At 33.1% G+C, this 16,010-nt stretch overlaps 1 protein-coding gene across 1 annotated transcript; it reads left to right on the top strand.

Moving 5' to 3' along the window:
* The first annotated feature begins 216 nt into the window (after positions 1 to 216).
* On the top strand, positions 217 to 14,830 carry LOC102877913 (UDP-glucuronosyltransferase 2A3). Its single transcript, XM_006916504.1, has 6 exons — positions 217 to 940; positions 3,391 to 3,539; positions 12,033 to 12,164; positions 13,426 to 13,513; positions 13,914 to 14,133; positions 14,551 to 14,830. The coding sequence occupies exons 1-6, from the start codon at positions 217 to 219 to the stop codon at positions 14,828 to 14,830; spliced, it is 1,593 nt and encodes a 530-aa protein (XP_006916566.1).
* The last annotated feature ends 1,180 nt before the right edge of the window (positions 14,831 to 16,010 follow it).

The raw sequence follows: 16,010 nt of genomic DNA on the forward strand, positions 1-16,010 counted from the left end.
CAATCTAGAGAATAATTTTTAAGTGCTAAAATTGGAAGAGTGTCTCCCACATATATTTACATTTCCATTTTATTCCCTCAGTAACTTGCAAAGAAAAAACTTTTCCCTTTAAACATTAATTTTTAACTTATTACATAACTTAATTGCCATTCTTTTCTGTGCTCAGCAGAAACACACTGAAACCACTGCAGAGCAGGGTGAAAGGGAGCTGCTGCCATGGTGTCTGAGAAGTGTATTTTGGTGGTTCTTTTGCTGCAGCTCTGTGGTGTTGGTTGTGGATTCTGTGGGAAGGTTCTGGTGTGGCCTTGTGACATGAGCCATTGGCTTAATATAAAGATCATTCTGGAGGAACTCACAGAGAGAGGACATGAAGTAACAGTGTTGACGCCTTCAAATACTTGGCTCATTGACTACAAGAAACCTTCCCAACTGAACTTCGAGGTATTGCTTCCAGGATATGACAAAGAATTAATGAAGAAAACAAATGATAAATTTGTAGACCTAATTATTAATGTCTTGCCAAAGGTAACACTCTGGCAATCAATGATAAAACTGAAAGAATTTTTTATTGAAATAACTGAATATTTAAAAATCCTATGTGAGAGTGTAGTCTACAATCAGACACTCGTGAAGAAGCTTCAAGAAACCAACTATGATGTAATGATTATAGACCCTGTGATGCCCTGTGGAGAGCTGGTTGCTGAGCTGCTAGAAGTCCCTTTTGTGCTCACATTAAGAATCTCTTTAGGAGGCATAAAGGAGAAACATTGTGGGAAAATTCCAAGTCCACCTTCCTATGTACCTGTTCCGATGATGGGCCTAACAGACCGAATGACCTTTCTGGAAAGAGTTAAAAATACAATATTTTCAGTTTTCTTTGACTTCTGGATCCAGGATTACGATACTCATTTTTGGGACCAATTTTATAGTGAGGTATTAGGTAAGATACTCTGCTTTTCATTTAAAACATGTTATCAAAAGAAACCAAGAAAGATTTAAGTGAAATCTAAGTAAGTGAAAGGAATAAAATTTAAAATATCTGTCTTCCATTTAAATTCTATAAGTGACAGCAAACAAAACTAAGTGAAAATGAGAGCAAGAAATCACTTGCCATGGTTACCTTTTCTTTACAGTTCTGAAACCATTTCTCATAAGATAGTTTGATACTTGTTAGGTTCATGCCAAAACAATATAAAACGCAAAAATAGTTGTTAATATTAACGATAGTTTGCTCTATTTATATAGTATATGTAACTCTGGTGCATTGAGTTTTCATATTAGAAGATTTATAACTATTCTTAGTAAAGAGAGAATAATGTTTCTTCTAAGAGTAAGATAACCTATTTGTCTGACACCTGTAATACTGAAATATGATCATTATTAACAAAGAGATTGTATTTAATTCACTTGAATCTGTTCCAACAATTTTGATAATTAATGATGGTTACCCTCAAGCTTACGCCATTTTTTACTGGAACAGCATACCCATCATTCTTATCTCTCTCATTAACTTCAAGTGAAACTTTAGAAAGTCTCATTTGGACAAGTTCATCAAGGCTGGTAATGGAAAAGATTCCTATGATTCTTTACATTTCTTGGGAGAGTGCTATACAAAAACCTGAAAAAGTAATTAGGAAACTCTAAAAGACTTTATGTCCCACGCAGTAAAAGAGAGTAGATTTTTTTTTTCACTTCACTGATATATTCTTGTTCTACTTATTTTTAATCCCTTGTCTTTTCAGTGTAAAAATGCTTTACTTTGCAATTTTATACACTCAGCCGTGATCTGAATTGGCCAATTCAGACACACTTCCACTTCAACTATCTTTGAGAAATACAAACATGAACTAACAAAGGATCATATCTGACACTAATTTATTCACTGAATATCTAATTGTTTTACAGAACTAATATTCAGAGGGACCCACTTCAAAATTTCTTTGATTTAGACATATTTGAACTTAAATACATTGATTTGCTATAATTATTTATTAACTTAATAATCAGTATGCATTGCTTGAGTGAAGACTACATGCTAGGCTCTATAGATCTAGGTAAAAAGTACAAGGATCCTGGCTCAAAACTACCCTCAGAGGTAACTGAGAACTATAATAGGTCACTGCCACATTTTGATGTAATAGAATTATGAGTAATGACCTCTGAAAAGACTCAAGTTGAGAACAAGAGGACAGAAGCATATCAAAGGAGAAGGAGAAAAAATAGCATCTTCTGTTATGCAAAAGTTGTACTGGCCATGCATTCAGGCAACCTTTAAGTAGTCTTTAAAATTAAAAACAATCCCACTTGATTCATTTGACGATGATATCTACTTGGTAGCTAAAATTCAATAACCAATTAATTATATACCTTTTTAGAATTATCCAACTTTATATGAATAATATAACAAAAGAAAAAAGTATATTGGTCAATTTTATTTCACTGTTTTATGTCCATAATTCTTGATGTGGAACTTTTCAAATATAACTTATAAAATTATTTACAACTATTCTATACTTCAATTTACTCTCATTCTTCTTTCTTTTATCTCCTCTATACTCATTATTGTGAATTACTGCTTTAAATATGGAATTTTCCTAATTGCTTTAAACACTGTCTTTCTAAAATGAAATCTAAGGTCATGTAAACTGAATCACCTAGGGAGAAAAATGATTAGGAGAACTATAAGAATAACTAATGAAAATATCAAGTAGGGGTTTGTAATCAAAGCAGAATTTGAGTTATAGGAAAGTAGACATTTGGAGGGCAAAAACACATTAACACAGAAGCTAATCAATAGAATTCTAATCTAATCTCTGTCAATTTCAAACAAAGACCAATTTCAAAAGGTCCTTGGGCAAAGCTTTTTTATTATCAAATTGTAGACTTTGGACTGCATAACCTTGGATATAATTTCAAACATTAAAAAGTGATGACTCTAAAATGACTTTGATTAGAATCCTAAAGTGAAAAGAATTCCCATCTCAGTTTTTTCACTTTCTCTGTTACAAAACATTTATTTTTTTTGTAAATATAAGCAATTGGTTTTTGCAATTAGTCATTCTTCTGCATAAAAATCCTTCAATGTGTTCACTTTAAAACATATCATTTATGACAACAGTAAAGTAAGTGCATGATCATCGTAGTATGGACCTGTGTATCTCACATCCTCCAAACAGGGTCTTCATGAGTATGAATTACTCAGGGAGTTCTTACTTTTATTCCATATTATTTTATTAACATCCCTTTTTATTTCACATCAAGAAGCCACATTATTCTAAAAGTCTTAAATTTATGTTCCCTTTGACAGCTTATTATCAAACTGGTGGTGAAATTGTCCCATTGAATTTATGGGCTGATTGCTTTCACTCAACTATTTTTTGTTTTCTCCAGGAAGACCCACTACATTATGTGAGACTCTAGGGAAGGCTGAAATTTGGCTAATTCGAACATATTGGGATTTTGAATTTCCTCGTCCATACCTACCTAATTTTAAATTTGTTGGAGGATTGCACTGCAAACCTGCCAAACCTTTACCTAAGGTAAGACTATTAATATTGAAAGACTTTATGTACCTTATGATATGGTACCTGAATTTTCTTTAAAGATGATGGTCTTAATAATAGAGACATGATGCTAAACATCTTTGGCCACTCCATTTCCATTTTCCATGTCAGAGGAGCTGTTGTGAGTCTTTCAGGTATTATATTGAGAAATTAGGGTGAAAATGACACAATTAAAGTGCATCTTGAAATATCATTGATAGGAGTGACAGGAAACTAGAGCCATGAAAATCTCTATGAAGATTGCTGCAGTTATCCTCATAGCATAATGGAGTTATGAACAAGGGCATTTATTATGGTGGTAGAGAGATAAACATGATACACTTTGGGTTAAGTCCCACACTATTTAGTGGGTAAGAGGAAGTAAGCATTGAGGGAAAAGAAGGAAATAAGAAAGACTCTTGTATTTCCATTTGTAGGCTTATTTGATAGAGATGGCTTCTACTGAAATAGAATACATGTAGAGATAAAATTTGTTAAAAATTAATACAGTCTGTTTCATGACTATTCACTTAAAGGAGCCAGTAAGATTTTCAGGTAAAATTTTCTAGAAGTCGTTTGGGTAATACAAGGTCTAAATCTCAGCACACAGAAAAAAAAAAAAAAAAGAGATTTCATGAAATCATCTTAGATAAAATGATGTAAGAGGGGAAAATTTGTCCCATTCTAAATTCAACATACCTATTGATAAGAAGTTTGCATTGTATGACCAATCTCAGCTTATGGTTGTTATATAAAAATTATTCTAGTCACTGGATCACAGATCAAAAAGCAATGAGGGAGACTGATGTAAGCATCATGGCAGAGTGTGAAAACCTCTTCATATTGCTCCTTATACTTACAAGTTGGACAACTATAATTTAGCAAAGGATTTTCTGCTCAATGTACAAACATACCTGAGAGATCAGTACATCTGAAGGTGGGAGCAGTGGAATGAGCAGGCTAGGTGAGAAAAGGGGAAGAACAAGCATGGTGCCTGCTGAAGCAGTTGGGAGAAATTTATAGTGGTGAACCAGTCAGTTGTGGCTCTCACACTGAAACCCTGAGGATCAGGCAAAACAACATATCTTCCTGAAAAGATGGCTTCTATTACTGCTATTACTGCAAAATCTGTTGGTGAAGCTGAAGGGGTGGGTACGTGACAAACTTACAGTGATCTTTCTGGCAGACAAGTACAGCCACTCACAGCTATTACAAGCATAGAGGCAAAGCCTTCGTCTTATGACAGCCATTGCTAATACAGAGATGAAGCTAAAAAAAATCATGATCCCACCTCCCCATGCTCATACCTTTGCAGCAGAATCTGGTAGAGGTGGAAACCGGTTGAGGAAACAGAGACACCTCCGATAACACAGCACCCCTGGTAGCCACCGGTTACAAAATGGCAACACCCAGAGCTCACATGCCCAGAGTCTCATGTGTGCAATATTCCACCACAGGAGTAGTGCCCCAAGACCAAGATAACCTAGACAAAAAAGGGATGCCCACCACCTCAGGAAATGTGTGGCATTTCCCACGACAAGGCGACATCAACTCACTGAGATTCTGGAGGTGCTAAGTGCATTTAAGAGAAAACAAAACATGAGCTATAGCACCATCTATTAGAAAACAAAAGAAAGACCTCTGCTTGTCAGTCTGTTGAACTGTTAAGAGCAAAACAGTACCTAAAAAGGAAAAGAGTTCACTTCTTCACATGCACAGGCAAAGAAACAATCCGTCAGTAAGATGAATAACCAAGGTAACATGGTAGCACAGAAAGAGATTTAAAAGTCTCCAAAAACCAAACTCAAAGACATGGAAGACTGTGACTTAAAAGACAGAGAATTCAAATTGAGGTTATGAAAAAGTTCAATGAGATGTAAGAAACTCAAAAAGGCAGTTCAGTGAACTCAGGAATAAAGTTAATAAACAAAAGGAATACCTTACCAAAGCAATTGAAACTATAAAAAAGAACCAAACAGAAATTCTGGAGCTGAAGAACTCAATAAATGAGAGGAAGAATGCTTTAGAGGGTATTGGAAAAACAGCAAACCAGATGAAAGAGAGAATTAGAGAGCTCAAAAATAGAAACCTAGAAATGACACAGGAAGAAATAGAGAATCAATAATTTAAAAAAAAAAAATGAAAGAACTCTATGAGAACTATCTGACTCCATTAAAAAGAGCAACATAAGAGTAATACACATACCAGAAGAAGGAGAGAGGGAGAAGGCAATAAAGAGTCTATTCAGAGAAAAAACTGATGAGAACTTCCCAAACCTATGGGAAGAGATAGACATTTGTAAACAATAAGCTAACTAAACACCTAACTATCTCAACCAAAAAAGCCTTTTCCAAGACATATTATATTAAAACTGTCAAAAAGTAATGACAAAAAAGAATTCTCAAGGCATCCAGGGGAAAAAGACTGTAATCTACAAAGGAAACACTATTCAATTATCATCATTCTTTAATAGAAATTTTCTAAGCCTGGAATATATAAAAGAAAATATTGAAAGAGATGACCCACTAGCCAAAAATAACATATCCAGCAAAGTTATCCTTCAGATATGATAGAGAAATAAAGGTTTTCTCAGATAAACGAAAGTTAAAGAATTTACTACCACAAGATCTGCATTGAAAGGCATGTTGAAAGTAAGTATTCTACTGAAAACAAAAAGACAAAAATATACAAACTGAATAAAATGACAGACAGAAGCAGCAACACAAATTTACTTAAGAATTAAATAGTGAATAATTATAACAAAGGTTAAAGGGGTGGAAAGCATTAATAATAATAATTACAACTACTTTCATGCAGTAATAAACACACTAAGTAAAAGGCAATAATTTGTGACAATAAAAATATTGAAAGGGAAGAGGAATAGGACTGAATATGTACCGGTGAATGAAGATAAGATGCAAGCAGAAGAAAAAGGACTATTGAATCTATGAGACATTTTACACAAACCTAATGGTATCCACAAAACAAAAATCCAGAGCTGCAATACAAATCTTAATAAAAATAAGAAACAGAAGATAAAAATAGAAAACTAGCAGACTAAAATAACAGAAATGCAAAGGAGAAAAAAAAGAGCAATGAACATACAGAGCAACCAGAAAACAAAAAATATTTTTGCACAACAAAGGAAACCATCAACAAGACAAAAAGACAACCTATTGAATGAGAAAAATATTTGCCAATGATACATCTGATAAAATACTAATATCCATAATTTATATAAAGAACTCATATAACTCAATACCAAACAAACAATCCAATCAAAAAATGGGCAGAAGAACTGAATAGACATTTCTCCAAAGAGGACATACGGATGCCCAATAGACATATGAAAATATGCTCAACATCACTAATCATCAGGAAAATGAAAATTAAACCACAATGAGATGTCGCTGCACACCTGTCAGAATGGCTATCATCAAAAATTCAACAAACAACAAGTGCTGGTGAGGATGTGGAGAAACAAGACTCTTCATATACTGTTGGTGGAACTATAAATTAGCGAAGCCACTATGGAAAACAGTATGGAGATTCTTCAAAAAATTAAAATAGAGCTTCCATACAAACCTGCAATCTACTTTTGGGTATCTATCTGAAGGAAACAAAAGCACTAATTTGAAAAGGTATCTGAACCTTTATAATCATTGCAGCATTACCAGTAATAGAAAAATGGAAGCAACCTAGATGTCCATCAATAGATGAATGGATAAAGAAGATGATTATATATATATAATGGAATATTATTCAGGAATAAAAAATTGAAATCTTGCCATTGATGACAACGTGGATAGTATTATGCAAAGTGAAATAAGTCAGACAGAGAACGACAAACACTATATGACAGCAGTCCTCAACCTTATTGGCACCAGGGACCGGTGCTCCTACAAGAATCTAATGTTGCCAAAGCTGAAGAGGGTAGGGAGATGGGAATAAAAAATTAATTAAAAAATAAAACAAAAAATTTACATGGTTTACAACAATAATGCGTATATATTTTGTACTTCATTTAAACATGACACTACAGCTGTATATTTATGTCTGTAATTTTTGGGTTGACAAAGTTGAATAAAATGCTAATTGCTATGACGATATACTAATTTTATGATACAAAGAATTAAAATATTAATTTTTACCTATCTCCAGCAGTATATATTTCTAAAAGGTAACAATACACACACACACACACACACACACACACACATTAGTAGATTAAAGTAGATTAATTTAAACAGAAACTTCAAACATGTATTTTCTAAAAGAACTGATGTAGAAATAAAATGTTCTCTACCACAAATGTGAGCCAAACTCGTATTTCATTTCTTTCAAATATGTGAATGCTCCAACTTCTGGATCACCCAGCCTCTCAGAAATTTTTTATTTAGGTGGCACAAAGTCTTCTCCACAGCTCTCTGGAAGCAAATCATTCCCATTAGCTATGGCTCATGAAGAAAATAAATAAACAAATAAAAATAAAAGGGTTTTAGTAAATCCTAATCTATCAATAATCATCCTAAATGTAAATGGACTGAACTCACTAATCAAAATGCACGCAGTAGCAGGATAGATTTAAAATTGAAACCCAACTATATATTGCCTTCAGGAGACACATCTCAGCTCCAAAGACAAACATAGGCTCAAAATTAAGTGGTGGAAGAGGATACTTCAAGCAAATTGTATCCAGAGAAAAGCAGGTGTAGCCATACTTATATCACACAAAACAGATTTCAAGACAAAAAAGGTAACAAGAGACAAAAATGGATATTTTATAATGATTAAGGAAACTATTTATCAAGAAGACATAATACTTATCCATTTATATGTACCAAACTTGGGAGCATCAAAATAGGCAATTATTATAAGACCTAGAGCCAGAAATTGACAAAAATACAATTACAGTAGAGGACTTGAATATGCCAGTTACAGAAATGGATAGATCATCCAGACAGAAACTCAATAAGAAAATATCCTTAAATGAAAATAGCCTTAAATGAAACATTAGATCAAATGCACTTAATTGGTGTTTATAAAACTCCCATTCCAAAACAACAGATATGCATTTTTTTCAAGTATTCTAGAAACATTCTCAGTGATAAACCACATGTTGAAATACGAAATTAGTCTCAATGAATTAAAGAGGATTGAAATCATAGCAAGCATAATTTTGACTACAGTCGTATGAAACTACAAAAAAAAAATCTGGAAAAGCCACAAATATGTGAAGATTGAACAACACACTACTAAACAACTACTGGTTCAAAAAAAAGAAATTTAAAAAGGGATCAAAAGATACATAGAAATCAATAGAAATGAAATTTCTATACCAAAATTTGGGAGATGTAGCAAATGGTACTAAGGGAGAAGTTTACATCAATATAGGCCTACCTCAAGAAACAAGAAAAGGACCAAATAACCTAAAATTCTACCTTAAAAATGAGAAAAAGAACAAATGAAATTCAAAGTCAGTAGAAGAGTGAAAATAATAAAAGAGTGGAAATAGATGAAATAGAGAACAAAAAAGTAATTTTAAAAAGTTAAAGAAAAGAAGAGCTTGGTCTTTGAAAAGATAAACAAAATTGACAAACCTCTAAATAGACTCGCTAAGGAAAAAGAAAGAAACGCAAATAAATAAAATCAGAAATGAAAAAGAAGTTACTAGGACACCACAGAAACACAAAGGATTAGGCAATAAGATAAAAGACTCTATGCTGCAAAATTGGATAACCTAGAAAATGGACCTTTTTTTAATTTTTAGTTTTTATTTTATTATTATTTATGCATACAGCACCTGGTCTTCCTAGGCAGTCTCCCATCCAAGTACTAACCAGGCCTGACCCTGATTAGCTTCCAAGATCAGACATCAGGCTTGTTAAGGGTGGCATGGCTGTAGACCATGGACTGTGGCTCCACTGGGGCTTGAACCCAGGACCCTTTGCGTGTAAAGCAGACATACCAACTGCTACACTAAGAAACCATGTCCAGGACAATTTTTTAAAGCATACAACCTTACTAGATTGAATTATAATGAATTGTAAAACCTAAAAAGATTCATCACTAGTAAAGAAATTAAAACAGTAATCAAAAACCTCTCGATAGAGCAAGGCCCAGGACCAGATGGATTCACTGGTAAATTCTAAATTCTTCTGAACCTCTAACAAAAAATCAAAGAGAGGGGAATGCTTCTGAACTCATTTTGAGACCAAAATTACCCTGACACCAACACCAGGCCAAGACATCACAAAAAAAAAAAAGAAAAAAAAAGAAAAAGAAAAAAGAAAAGAAAAAAAGTAGAAGAAGAAAAAGAAGAAAATTATAGGCCAATCTCTTTAATGAACATAGATACAAAAATCTTAAACAATATAGTAGAAAATGTAACACAACAAAACATTAAAAGGACCATACATCACAATCAAGAAGAGCTCATTCCAGGAGGGATGCAAAGATAACTGAGCATACACAAATCAATCATATAATATACCACATTAACAAAATAAAAGATAAAAATCATACGATTATCTCAATAGATGCAGAAAAAGCTTGTGACAAGATATAACATTCTTTTGTGATAAAAACAATAAAATAGTATAGAATACCTCATTATAATAAAGGCCATATATGAAAAGCCTCAGCTAGTATCATACTCAACAGTGAAAAACTCAAGCTTTTTCTCGAAGATCAGGATCAGGAACAAGGATGCTTACTCTCGCCAGTTATTCAATGTAGTACTGGAAATCCTAGCCAGAGCAATCAGACAAGAAAAAAAAAATAAAAGGCATCCAAATTGGAAATGAATAAGTAAAATTATCTCTACTTGCAGATGACATGATTATGTATATAGAACACCCTAAAGACTCCATCCAAAAACTATTAGAAACAATAAACAAATGAGGTAAAATTGCAGGATATAAAATCAACATACCAAAATCTGTTGCATTTGTATATACTAACAGCAAAATATCTTAAAGGGAAATGAAGAAAACAATCCCATGTACAATCTCAACAAAAGAAATAAAATATTTAGGAATAATTAACATAGGTGGTGAAGAAACTTTACACTGGAAACTACAAAACATTGTTGAGAGAAATTGAACAAGACAAAAGGAAATGAAAAGATATATCATGTTCATTGATTGGAAGGAGTAACACTGTTAAAATGTCCATATTACCTAAAGAAATATATAGATTCAATACAATTTCTATCACAATTTCAATGGCATTTTTCACAGAAATAGAACAAAAAATTCCAAAATTTGTATGAAACCAGAAAATACCCCCAAATAACCAAAGTAATCCTGAGCAGAAAAGAACATAGCTTGAGGTACATACCCCCTACCTTAAAACTATACTACAAAACTACAGTCATCAAACAGCTTTGTATTGGCAGAAAAACAGACACACAGAACAGAAGTAAGAGTCCATAATTAAACCTACACATATATGGGCAACTAATTTAACACAGAGTCAAGATTATACAATAGAGAAAAGGAAAGTCTCTTAAATGGTGTTGAAATAAATTGGACAGCCGCATAAAAATGAATAAAACTAGACTAGTAACTTGTACCATATATAAATACTAATTCAAAACAGTTTTAAAATTTGAATGTAATACCTGAAACAATAAAATACATAGAAGAAAACAGAGGCACTAAACTTATAGACCTTGGTCTCAGCTGGGTTTTAGTGAACTTGACCTAAAAAGCAAGGGAAGCAAAAGTAAAAATAAATGAATGAAACCACATCAAACTAAAAAGCTTTTGCATAGCAGAAGAAACAATCAACAGAACAAAAAGGCAACCAACCGAATAAGAGATGTTTAAACAAAACCTCTGATAAGGGGCTAATATCCAAAATACATAAATAACTCACACAAATCAATAATTTTTTAAAAATCCAATTAAGAAATGAGCAGAGGACCTAAATAGACATTTTTCTAAAGAAGACATATGGATGGCCAGTTATCAGATGTCTAATTTAGACCCATTTGGGGGCTTTCTTTTGAAGAGTAAGAGATGTTTAAACAAAATCTCTGATAAGGGGCTAATATCCAAAATACATAAATAACTCACACAAATCAATAATTTTTTAAAAATCCAATTAAGAAATGAGCAGAGGACCTAAATAGACATTTTTCTAAAGAAGACATATGGATGGCCAATTATCAGATGTCTAATTTAGACCCATTTGGGGGCTTTCTTTTGAAGAATATTTTTATGAATTTGCAAACCACCCAATTTTTAATAAAATTAAAACTCATTCCATGGCTATTCATTGATCAATGATTAAGTTTTTAAGGCACAGTTTTGAAACACATACTTCCTCCTAAGGAGACTGGGTGGTTCTAGGTGCCAAAGATAAAAATAGTCTAACCATGCCTCTGACAATTCCCTTGAATCTTCTTGTCAGAAGTGTAAATGAACTTTATTTTATTCTCTATGATGCTGAACCTCTGTAATACAAAGAATTTTTTCTCTACAGAAAATGGAAGAATTTGTCCAGAGCTCAGGTGAAGACGGTGTTGTGGTGTTTTCTCTGGGTTCAATAATCCAAAATCTCACGGAAGATAAAGCCAATTTATTTGCCTCAGCCTTTGCCCAGATTCCACAGAAGGTTAGTATAACCTTTGACCCTTCTGGGCAGCTGTTTACCAATTGGAGACAGAGTGTGGCTGATGGTATCTTTCCAGGTAAAAGTTAAATCTCATTTTACAGGTAACATATAAGGTACTATCAGTAAGTCAAAAATTTTAAAACATTACAATAGTGAGTTTAGGCACATTTGAGCCTTGCCTACTGAGATTTGCTGTTACTGTGGAAACACAGCTTTTAGGAATCATTTGTTTTTAATGAGATAGAGATGAAAACATTAAGTCTGTTGCTCACTTTTTAGTATTTGAAATCTTATGCCCTATTCTGACTACTCTCAAAATAGTTCTAAAGTATAATCACTCTAAGGACCAGGAAAAGGGAGAACGAAAATGACGAAGATGAAACATGCTCAAGGACATCCTTCAAATCTTTGATTTTACTGGGACTTGATTCATTACAGTTGAGCATGGAAGTAGAAGCCTAGATTCACTTAGTCTTTTTAATTAGAGTTTTCTAGAATTAAAAGGCCATGGAAATATTAATATTATATCAATCTGCATGTTCTAATTTATAATATTCAATTAATTTTAATGTTATCACTATGATTCTAGATTTCCATTCTTTATATATTGCTATTTGTGAAATATCTAAGAGCTCTTTTTATTTTTATATTTGGTTAAATTCCATAAAATTATATAGAAATTCTATATAATGTAATAAAATTCTATACAATGGAATAAAAGTAAACATATAATCTCATTCTACTTTTAAAAAAAAGAGAAAAGTTTGGAGAGGAAAAAAGTAGGTAGGAATAAAAGGAAGATGAAAAGATAACTAATCATACAAAAAAAAAAAAGTAGGTCAAATCTAAAGCAGTATATTTTTGGAAACACTAATTTGAAGATAAAACTATGATGGCCAGGGACATAAATTTATACAGAAGTAATTGTGGCCATAAAATTTTTAACTTCTGCATTCTGATTGAATAGACTAGTACCACTTTATTTCTTAATTCTTCACTTACAATCTCACTCCCAGAAGCTTTTAAATGATAATAGAAAAAAAAATAGTATACTTAATAGGTAACTACAACAAGGTCTTTAAAAGAGGTGATTGTAAACAGTTCCACTATTTCTTTCAGTGTTTACAAAATATACCCATATACTCCCTTTTCAACTATCACCTAGAGTAGAGTAGATGAATAATTTATAAATAACTCTACAACCTGAAAATGTCATTATCCTGTGGTTGTACTTGTGAAATATACACACTGTCTTCCACAGGTTTTATGGAGATACAAAGGAAAGAAACCAGCCACATTAGGAGCCAATACTCGGCTTTATGATTGGATACCCCAGAATGATCTTCTTGGTAAGACTGTGAAGAAGAAAAGCTATATAGTTGTTGATGTACAAGTTATTTCATCCTTCAACAGCTAACATTAACATAACAATATCAACAAATATTTAACAATTATAAATATTTCTCATTTTATCTCCAATTTTAAAAGTTATAAAGATTTGACCATTAATTTTATAGATTCACACTTGCTATGATTCAGAGGAGTTTTAGTCAACCCAGAGGGAATTAACGCCTCCTTTTCCTGGGATAGCAATTTTCTGTGGTAGCAATGTCCCATGTACTCAGCTTCTGTAGAACATATTGCCTTCTTTCATGACTTATCCCATAGATCTTCCCCTTCCGTCTCTGAAATTCTGCTAATGTGTTATAATGAAATTGTTATCTGCTTCTCATTCTATCCCCAAACTAGGTCATCCCAAAACCAAAGCTTTTCTCACTCATGGTGGAATGAATGGGATATATGAAGCTATTTATCATGGGGTTCCTGTGGTGGGAGTTTCCATATTTGGTGATCAGCATGATAACATTGCTCACATGAAGACCAAAGGAGCAGCTATGGAGGTGAATATGAACACAATGACCAGTGCAGATTTGCTCAGAGCTTTGAGAACAGTCATAAACGATCCTTCGTAAGTACTACTGCTTTCTGAAGAATTATCATTGATTGTATTGTGTATCATAAAAGAAAATGTTAGAGATCATGCCTATGAACCTTTTAATGCGTTTTTTCCCACAATATTGAGTCATTCACCAACTTATTCTTAGAAATCTCTGGGAAATTATAGTTCATACAATGCCACACTTACTTCTTGGAAAAATTAGGCTCCAATTAACAACTGGTTTATTCTGTTTTCCTATGTCCACAATTAACCACATTATGTTGAGAATACATTTTTTTTTTCAATCTTCCCCCTATATCCGTTAAAATTCTATACAAGAGCAGAGTCCATATAACAATTTCTATGGTCCTTTGATTGATTTTATAACATTATCACATAACTTACAAAAACAAAATTTTATTTTCTTTCTTTGTATTTGCCTTCTAGTTATAAAGAGAATGTGATGAAGTTATCAAAGATTCACCATGATCAACCTATAAAGCCTCTGGATCGAGCTGTCTTCTGGATTGAGTTTGTCATGCGCCACAAAGGAGCCAAGCACCTGAGGCCAGCCGTTCATGACCTCACCTGGATTCAGTACCACTCTTTGGATGTGATTGGATTTCTGATGGCCTGTGTGGCATTTGCTGTATTCTTGGTCACCAAATGTTGTTTATTTTCTTATCAAAAATTTGGTAAAACAGGAAAGAAGGAAAAGAGGAAATAGATTCGTCCAAGTTTGGCTGATGCCTGAGTGGATAATCCTATCCATTCTAGCCACAAAGAGTTAAATGAGAACACAGTACCTCTTTCCTGTTTCAAATTTACCATCTCTCAACTTCAGTCTAAAGAGAAAGCCAAGAATTCACAAGGCCATTAACTAAAAAGCATGTCCCATTCTTCCTTTTTCTAGTCTCAGATGTTCCTCTTTACCCACTTTCTGACACAAGAACGTTTAGAACTCTGAAAGTTCTATTCACGATATCACTATTTTCATTGTGTATCCTTAAGTGACATGGCAATTGCTGGAGAGAACAAATTATGAGCTGAATTCCATGGATATAGAGAGCTCAGAATAGTACAGTTCATAAATTGCAACAGATTATATGAAACAGGAAAATAACTTCGAAAATTAGTTTTGTTATGAAAAATATGATTTTCTCTTTTAATAAAAGTATGTCTCTCTACTTGCCCAAAGTTACTGGGATTAGACCAAAATTGAAAATAATGATGATGAGATATTCTGCTTTGGAAGGCTTACAAAATTTCCATTGAGCTGCTTTAGTCTACTCAGGCATCGCAGTAAGATACCACAAACTCGATGGCATAAACAACAAAAATTTACTTTTTTGCAATTATGGAGCCTAGTAGTTCAAGATCAAGATGTCAGCAGGATTGGTTTCTTATGAGACCTCCCTTTCTGTTTTGCAGATGGCCACCTTTGCCCTTTGTCTTCTCGTGGCCTTTCCTCTGTGCTCCCATGGTATGAAAGGATACTTATGTCTCTTCTTTTTCTTGCAAGGACACAAATCCTGTGGGATTAGATTCCTACTTTCATAATCTGATTTAATCTTAAATACCTTGTTAAAGGGCTTGTTTCCAAATATAGTCACATTGGGGAGTTAAGGCTTCAACATATAAATTTGAGAGGTTAGGGACACAATTCAGTCCATAACAAATTTTACCAAACAATGATGGCTTGTTTCTGTCTTTAATCAAATATTTCTTGTGTGACTTTAATGTACAAGGGACAGTTCTGAGCATTTCCCTAAAACAATGAAATAACTTTGTTTTTCAACAAATGAGGATGTCAGTAATGTTTTAAAGGTAAACATGTTATTTCATAAGAAATAAATTAAAGAATAACTGCAAAACTATTTAACTAATTTTAATTAGATTTTTAAAGA

Source organism: Pteropus alecto, unplaced genomic scaffold (genome assembly GCF_000325575.1).
Source record: "Pteropus alecto unplaced genomic scaffold, ASM32557v1 scaffold46, whole genome shotgun sequence".
Taxonomy (NCBI): Eukaryota; Metazoa; Chordata; class Mammalia; order Chiroptera; family Pteropodidae; genus Pteropus; species Pteropus alecto.

Bases quoted from the DNA above. Each gene is read 5' to 3' on its own strand.
- LOC102877913 (XM_006916504.1), top strand. From the start codon at position 217: ATGGTGTCTGAGAAGTGTATTTTGGTGGTTCTTTTGCTGCAGCTCTGT. The intron at 12,165-13,425 runs GTTAGTATAACC...TGTCTTCCACAG, and splicing joins TTGCCCAGATTCCACAGAAG to GTTTTATGGAGATACAAAGG. The intron at 14,134-14,550 runs GTAAGTACTACT...TTTGCCTTCTAG, and splicing joins ACAGTCATAAACGATCCTTC to TTATAAAGAGAATGTGATGA.